The following is a 7,528-nucleotide window of genomic DNA, read 5'->3' on the forward strand; positions in this document are numbered from 1 at the left end:
AGGAGAAGTTACGATTTTTAGTTAAAAAAAAAAAACACTTCGATCTGCTTTCAAGTCCTGCAAACAGTACTTAAAGTTGGTGAGCCCAATGATGGGTATAAGCTTTAGAATATTCAGTGTTGGAGGAGAAGTTACGGTTTTTAGGGTTGAAAAACTGTTTTCCTCTTTCTGTTCTCCCTTCAGTCAGCATTGATTTATTAATTGGGAAAGAGATGTGGTGTTTGCTGACAAGAGGCTGCGAATCGCTTCTTGTTCGCTGTTAAATTTCCTTTTCTGGAGCTGTGTGAGCAATGACCGTTACGGTGTGATGAGTGATGAAGTAGGAACAACCTGTCAACAGGAGTTGGTGGCGGTTTCTTTGGGAGGAGTTTAAGATCAGAAGAGCAGGACAGAGAAACAGACCAGAAAACAGCTGAAGATGAGATAGGGTAGACTAGAATGTGCTTCTCTAGTACTGGATGGAGTGTTCAGATGAAGGCACCCAGGAAAAGGTTAAACCCTGAATAGAATAATCAGGTTTTCCTTACAGATCTTGCCTGCCCAGGGGTAGGCAGAGGAGAATTCAGTACAGAAAGGGGGCCCTTACAGAATAAGGGAGAAGAACCCTGGATTATGAAGCCGAAGTTCAGGATATCTCCTAGAACCTGCAAGAGAGGTACTGGGGCTGCTCCATAAGCAGGGACTTTTGGAAGGATTATGAAGAACACGGTTGAATTGCTGAGGGAGAGGGGAATATGCTGCTTAGCAGGTGATGGGACTTCACCAGCAAAGGTTAGAAAACTGCAAAATCTGGATGCTTTTGTAGTTTGAGGCACTTCTCTATCAAAAGCCAAAGCCAGGCTGCTGTTGGAATGCTTGCTCACAAAATAAATGTGGATGCTAAACAAGGTTAAGTTGGACGGGGCTTCGAGCAACCTGCTCTGGTGGGAGGTGTCCATGCCCAGGGCAGGGGGTGGCACTGGATGGTCTTGAAGGTCCCTTCCAACCCAAACCATTCTGTGATTCTATGAAATCTCTTTTCTTAAAGTCCACGGGAGCTGTGTTCAGTGAGAGTTCTGAAAACGGCGCCTTAGGCAGCAACAAAAGAGCTGGTGTTTCGTTGCTGATCAAAACTGCCTTTGGGGAAATCGAGCTGCCTGAGGAGCAGCCTGACTCACGGTTTATGGCCCTGGCTAATGACACTGTGCTCAGAGCCACTCCAAGGAAAACAGGGCTGCTGCATGATAGATCTTGCTTCCTGATTTTCCTTGAAGTTTTAAGAGAGATCTTCCCTCAGGCTTCACTAACACCTACTTTTCTTGTAAGCAGAAGGATGACGGGCAATGAAAGAGGATCCTTTCGAAGAGCTGTCCAGAATTGTTTCCCACTTCAAAAAAAAAAAAAATCTTCTGAATCCAAATCTAGAGGTTTTAGGTCTCCCCTTCTACAAACGTATTTAGGCAAAGGAATGTGGTGGGCACATTTGGATTTGCCTTTGCGTGGTTGCCATGTAGTGTTTTCTGTTGTGACTACTCAGCTTTGCAAACGGCGTTGCATGGATGTCACAGATGAAGTTCTGTGGGTTGCGATGCTGGTGACACATTCTGGCTGCTTCCCGGCATTCAATAAAACCAGTGGACTTGAAATAAATAATGTCCAACTGCTCTAATTTTAGCATAAAATTAAGATAACTTGTTGAGTAGCATTATTGTTCCGAAGAGTGTAACATTGCCCAAGAAACCAGCAGGACTCACGGACGGGTTCTGTTGGAGAGTGTTCACACAATATCCTCCATAAACTGTTGTCTGTTGCTACGATACAATCGGGGAAGATCAAATGGTGGATAAACATTGCATAACTCATCAAAGAGATCAAGTAACGTATATAGGTAAGGGACGGACTGTGGCATGGGTAGAGATCTGGGGAGGGGTGGAGAGCTGAGGCTGGAGAATGATCTCAGAAATGTCAAGTGGCAGGAGATAGATCAAGAACCTTGACTGTGGAGGAAAAGAAAAGGTGACATGGCATTAAAGTCTCGTGGGCAGGGAGGAATAGACATCCCAGTTAAAATACTGCCAAAGGTTCTTGCAGGAATCTCCATGCATGGCACTTTTTTTTTGATCTCATGCTGTCTTAGAATGATTTTTAGTCTGGAGAAGAGAAGACTGAGGGGGGATCTGATCAACACCTCTAAATCCTTCAAGGGTGGGTGTCAGGAGGATGGGGCCAGGCTTTTCTCAGTGGTGCCCAGGGACAGGACAAGAGGGAACAGGCAAAAAATGGAACATGGGAAGTTCCATCTGAACATGAGGAGGAACTTGTTTGGTGTGAGGGTGGCAGAGCCCTGGCAGAGGCTGCCCAGAGAGGTGGTGGAGTCTCCTTCTCTGGAGACATTCCAAACCCGCCTGGACACGTTCCTGTGGGACCTGCTGTGGGTGATGCTGCTGTGGCAGGGGGTTGGAGGAGATGATCTCCAGAGGTCCCTTCCAACCCCATATGGTTCTGTGATTTCTGCTTCCCACACAAAAGGCTATGGGGATATTCCTCAGGAAATATTAATCATAGAACCACAGAAGGGTTAGAGTTGAAAGGGACCTTGATGACCTTGAAGATCATCCAGTTCCAACCCCCCTGCCAAGACCAGGTTGCCCAAAACCACATCCATATTCCCACAAAAATATTCAGGGGAGGAGTTCTGGTTTTTATTGGGTTTCTTTTTTTTCTTTTCTTCATTTTGAATTATATGACTTTATTTCATCTTGTTGTTTAGTTAGATGCTGCTTCTTTTTAAAAAGGTGACCACTCTCTTTGTGATGGCTGCTTTTTATAACATGAATTTTTCCCCGTGTCAGAGCAGGCAGGTAACAAGAGTGATCTGCATTTCCCCAGTCACCCCAGACTCCTGACGGTTGTTTGTTTCTTTCCTGTATTTATGCAGATTTATTACGTCCATTCTTGTCTTCCCTTAGCAGAAAAGATCAAACAGAAGATAAAGCACTCATGCCTGCAGCAGTGCTCCCTCCTTGCCCAACTGCCTATTCTTCTCCTTCTTCCAGACCCACCTTACTCCATCCCACACCGGGCAAAGCACTTGGGTAAATAAATTAGCTTTTGTACTGTGTTCTCGGGGTCAGGAAGGGGAGAGCCTGGCAGGGTGACAGAGGGGGGAGGATCACCACTGGAAACCTCTCCAACCTGAAGCAAGAGGAAGTCATCTAAACTCTTTGAGTTGATGAGTAAGAAAAGGCTCTTGGCAGGTTTTTCCACCTGGTGCTTGTCTGAGATAGCAAAGAATTTCAAGTGGTTTCTGGAGAAGTGAATTCCCCCCCTTGTTTTTTTTTTACCTGGTGCCAACTCAAGCTGGGAGACAGTGCTTAGTAAATTGAGTTAAACTTTGCTGCTTTTCAATGCAAGAAGGAGGAGAAAGACCCTGTTAAAAAGAACTGTACAGAGACCATTTTAGAGCTCTTGCTTCTGCTGACCTTTTAATAATGCACAGCAGGCCTGAGAGGAGCAGTGGTTGAGTTCCTTGGCTTCTGAAAAATGAAATCTATTTTCTGAAGCTGGGCTACTTAAGCCAGTGGCATCTGTGGCACGTAAAGTTTTACAGTGTTGTGGTGACAATTCCACAAATGTGACAACTGGGTGTCAGCTCGGAGAGAAAGCAGCATTTTTTATGTCTTTGCATCACAAATAAATTCCATTGTGGTTTGAATTTGGGTGCCTTTAGTTGATTACCTATGCTTACGCGTGAGAAGAAATACTATACAGCTAATTATCATCACTTAATTAGAACCTGCATTGACTTCTGCAATAAATTTTAAGGATATGATACCAGCAAGGAGAGAGTGAAACTTTGTAGGTGTAGCTGGAAGAGAAAACCAAGATGGAAAAGGAAAATACTTGGATGTAGAGCACTGCAGGAATTTGATATGAATGTGATATGCAAAAGGCAATAGCTTGCTAATTATTGGCTAATAATTTGCAGCCCAGGATACCACTTCTGTCCAGCTCTTCCTGCATAATCACATTTTTGCTGTGCTTAATAAAGGGGAGAGTGTCAATGTGAGACTTCTCTGTGCTCTCACCAGCTTGAAGGTTCCTGGCAATGACGACTAATGAGGAAAATCACTGACATGGGAAAAAGCAGCTTTTTACCAGGTCCCCTGGGCAGCCCGATAGGCTTTTTCTGCTCCTCACTTTGCAGTCAGGCTGTAGGGACTGGAAAGAGGGAATTTCTTGCAAAAAACTGGTAGGATTTGGGCTTCTTTTTTATCCCACTTCTGTGCCAGCAGCTGGGAGAAGAGAACAAAGAGCGGTTAAAGCAGCGATCAGGTTGTTTGGTGTTGGAGGAAGGAAGGTGGATGGCACTGGTGGAAAGATATTACCAGATTAATAACACAGATCTTGATTTTTTGGGGGGATTTTTTTTTCCATATTTGGTAGCAAAGCAACTTTGGACAAAAATTTCTGGTTGCGCAGGAGGGTGAACCATTTCAAACTGCCATCCTGTGTCCTGAATGTGAAACAGAAAGCTTAGAAAACTGTTAGGTAAAAATGTCTCACAAAATTACCTGTTTAAACAAGATGCCATCACACGAGTGGTGTTACCCTGCAAGAGGTGGGGTTTGGACATCAGGTATTGTGATAGGGTTCGCTGTGAGTCTCCGGTGTCTTTTCTGCCTCTGATTTTCTCTATTGCAAAGAAAATGCTTTAAAAAATCGACTTAGAAGTATGTAATTGGATGATTTGCTGTTAAACTGCGTTGTAGGCTGTGGTTTGCAATGTGTCAGAGAGAAAACAGCAAAAGATAAATAGAAATCCCAGAAGAATAGTAGAAATTAATAAGTGCTTTCAAATGGTAAAAGAATTTCCTTGGATACTGGGGGGTGTGGACAGAGTAGTGACTGAAGAAAAATGAGTGGATCTGATCTTTTCATACAGAAAAGAGCTCCTTATTCATAGTGATTTATCCCTTCTTGTCTTTGTTTCTTTTCCTGCCATTTTCTTGTTGAGAATTCATTTGTCTATAAGCTCTCCAAGGCAGGGGCTCTCCCACTAAAGGCTCACCAGGACTCTGGGTTCAACTGGGACAGTCCTTCAGGCCAGTGGTAATGCATTTGCTGTCCCCCTGTGTCAGCAGAGCTGATGGCTTTGAAACAGCCCCTTCCTCTTCCTCTCGAATAAAGCAAGCTCAAAGCTTTTCAAAATCCGAGTTTTGATATTCTTAACTTGATGCATTAGGTTTGTCAGGTTGTTTTCGTCCGCTGTAGCTTGTTTAAAATCTGCAGTGACACCAACATGCTGACAAATCTAGTGCTTTTTGCTTTCAGCTTTTCAAGGTTACTTAAAAAAAAATAATTAAAATTTTAAGTCTTTAATTTTATTTGCTACCCGATGCCTTGTGACTTCAAGCATTCTAAAAAGAAAAGGGAGGAGGAAAATTCTTAAAGGGTTCCTTTTGAAAGCCTTGAGCTTGCAAGTTGATCGATTATGTTACGTTTTTGTGTGTGTTGATTTTCAGACTCCCTGAGAAGGAACAACTTCTTCCTTCTTGGACATGGAAATTAAAGCATAGAGAAGTTAATGATGTTTTCTTAGAGTTTCTGGGTAAATCAGTGGTATTTGTTGAAATTCAAGTCAGGGTCTCTGAGTGATGTGTCCCCATCCTTGGAGAGGTTCAATGGCAGGTTGGATGGGGCTTGGAGCAACCTGGTGTGGTGGGAGGTGTCCCTGCCCAGGGCAGGGGAGTTGGAACTTGAAGATCTTTAATGTCCCTTCCAACTCAGACTATTCTATGATTCTGTGTTCCAGTTTTTGCCCGTTCCCTCTTGTCCTGTCCCTGGGCACCACAGGAAAAAGCCTGGCCCCATCCTCCTGACACCCACCCTTGAAGGATTTATAGGCGTTGATCAGATCCCCCCTCAGTCTTCTCTTCTCCAGACTAAAAAGCCCCAAGTTCCTTAGTATTAATAACACAAATAAATGCATTCCTTTCTTCTGTGGTTCTCAAAACACCTTCTAAAAGGAGTTTAGGATCTTTATCCTTCTTTGACAGACAGGGAAACCCACGTGCAACAAATTGCTGTTGCTCAGGCCATTTAGCAGGACGGTGGCATCCCGAGGAATAAGCTTCCCATCCTTTGTGTTCCAGATGGAGCCACCAGGTGCCTCCTCCGTCCCCTGTGACACCGTGCTGGTGTCAGCAGCTTGTCATCACTGGGCAGGACCCGAGAGGGACTAATTGGCAGCGCCGGTGGCCTAAGTGTCCTCCTCTGTGCCCGGCGTCACGTGGCAGCAGCGGCCTGTAACCCGAGAGAAGGATGGGAGCAGGGGAAGCCATGCCTCGGCCAGATCAGGCCAGGGCGGTGAGGACAAGGTGTTTCTATAAATACAGCCTGCAGATGCCTGACCCTAATGGGAACTAGAGCAAGCCCTACAGCTGAGAGGGGCTTTGGGTCTTTCTGACTTGCCTCCTTTGGCAAAACTACAACTTACGCCATAGATGTTCTTCTGTCCATTTTAAATACCCTTTTCCCCTCCTTTTCTCACCAATATTAATTTTGCAGCCTTATATCCCTGCTTTCACTCCTTAATTTTGCTGCCTTATATCCCTGCTTTCACTCCTCCCAATTGCTTTCTTCGCATCTTTACTGCTGTGGTGGGACTCAAGTGTCATCTCTCATGGCCTGACTCTGCATCCTTCAAAGTCATTTCAGATTACCTGCCTCTGGTCCAGCAGGAATGGTGACAGGTCCTTCTTGGAGCTTGTGACAATCCTTCCCTTGATACTGATGGATATAATACGTTCAGGAAGAGCATGGTACAAGTCTTCAGACTTGTAGACAGGGTATATAGAAATTAGGGATTTTGTAATATACAGATGCGATAGCATTGAGAAATCTTTAAAATGCACTTCATTGACAATTACAGCAGATTAAATAGATTTCTTTTTTTCCTTAACACTTCTAAACAAATAAGTTTGGGACTGAACAGGGTCTTTTCCAAGAGAACGTTCTGCTTCCTCGTGTGTTCAGGAGCAATTTAGAGGGTGATACCGACACGTGGTGAAAGGGAGCAGCCTGGGATGGAGCGGTGATCTGCCTCCAGCCCACCATCCCTGGGAGAAGAGAGGTCAGAAGCCCTCTGGTGGGTGCCCAGAGGCTTGGCAAGGATGGGGTGGTGCAAATGACTTCCTCCCCTCTTCCCAAATTGGGCTTTGGAGAAAGGAGTTCAGAACGGGGTATGGAGTAGAGGAGTTGTCACTTGTAGGTAAGAAAAGGAGAGGCTGGTAGCAGTGTCCTGAGTACCCCAGCTGGAGCACTGTGTCCAGCTCTGGAGTCCTCAGTACAGGACCTGTTGGAGCGGGGCCAGAGGAGCCCATGGAGATGCTGGGAGGGCTGGAGCCCCTCTGCTGGGAGGACAGGCTGAGAGAGATGGGGGGTTCAGCCTGGAGAAGAGAAGGCTCCAGGGAGACCTTCCAGCCCCTTCCAGTCCCTCAAGGGGCTCCAGGAGAGATGGGGAGGGACTCTGGATGAGGGAGGGGAG

At 45.4% G+C, this 7,528-nt stretch overlaps 1 protein-coding gene across 1 annotated transcript in view; it reads left to right on the forward strand.

Annotated features, from left to right (window-relative positions):
* Positions 1–729: 729 nt before the first annotated feature.
* The window catches only part of SLC4A4 (solute carrier family 4 (sodium bicarbonate cotransporter), member 4), a 240,410-nt gene continuing 233,611 nt past the window's right edge, over positions 730–7,528 (forward strand). The window contains exon 1 of the mRNA XM_014938358.1: positions 730–771. Coding sequence (XP_014793844.1) covers positions 752–771 — 20 coding nt within the window. The 5' untranslated portion in view covers positions 730–751. The remainder of the gene's footprint in view (positions 772–7,528) is intronic.

The sequence above is a fragment of the Calidris pugnax genome, unplaced genomic scaffold, assembly GCF_001431845.1.
Source record: "Calidris pugnax isolate Ruff unplaced genomic scaffold, ASM143184v1 scaffold72, whole genome shotgun sequence".
Taxonomy (NCBI): Eukaryota; Metazoa; Chordata; class Aves; order Charadriiformes; family Scolopacidae; genus Calidris; species Calidris pugnax.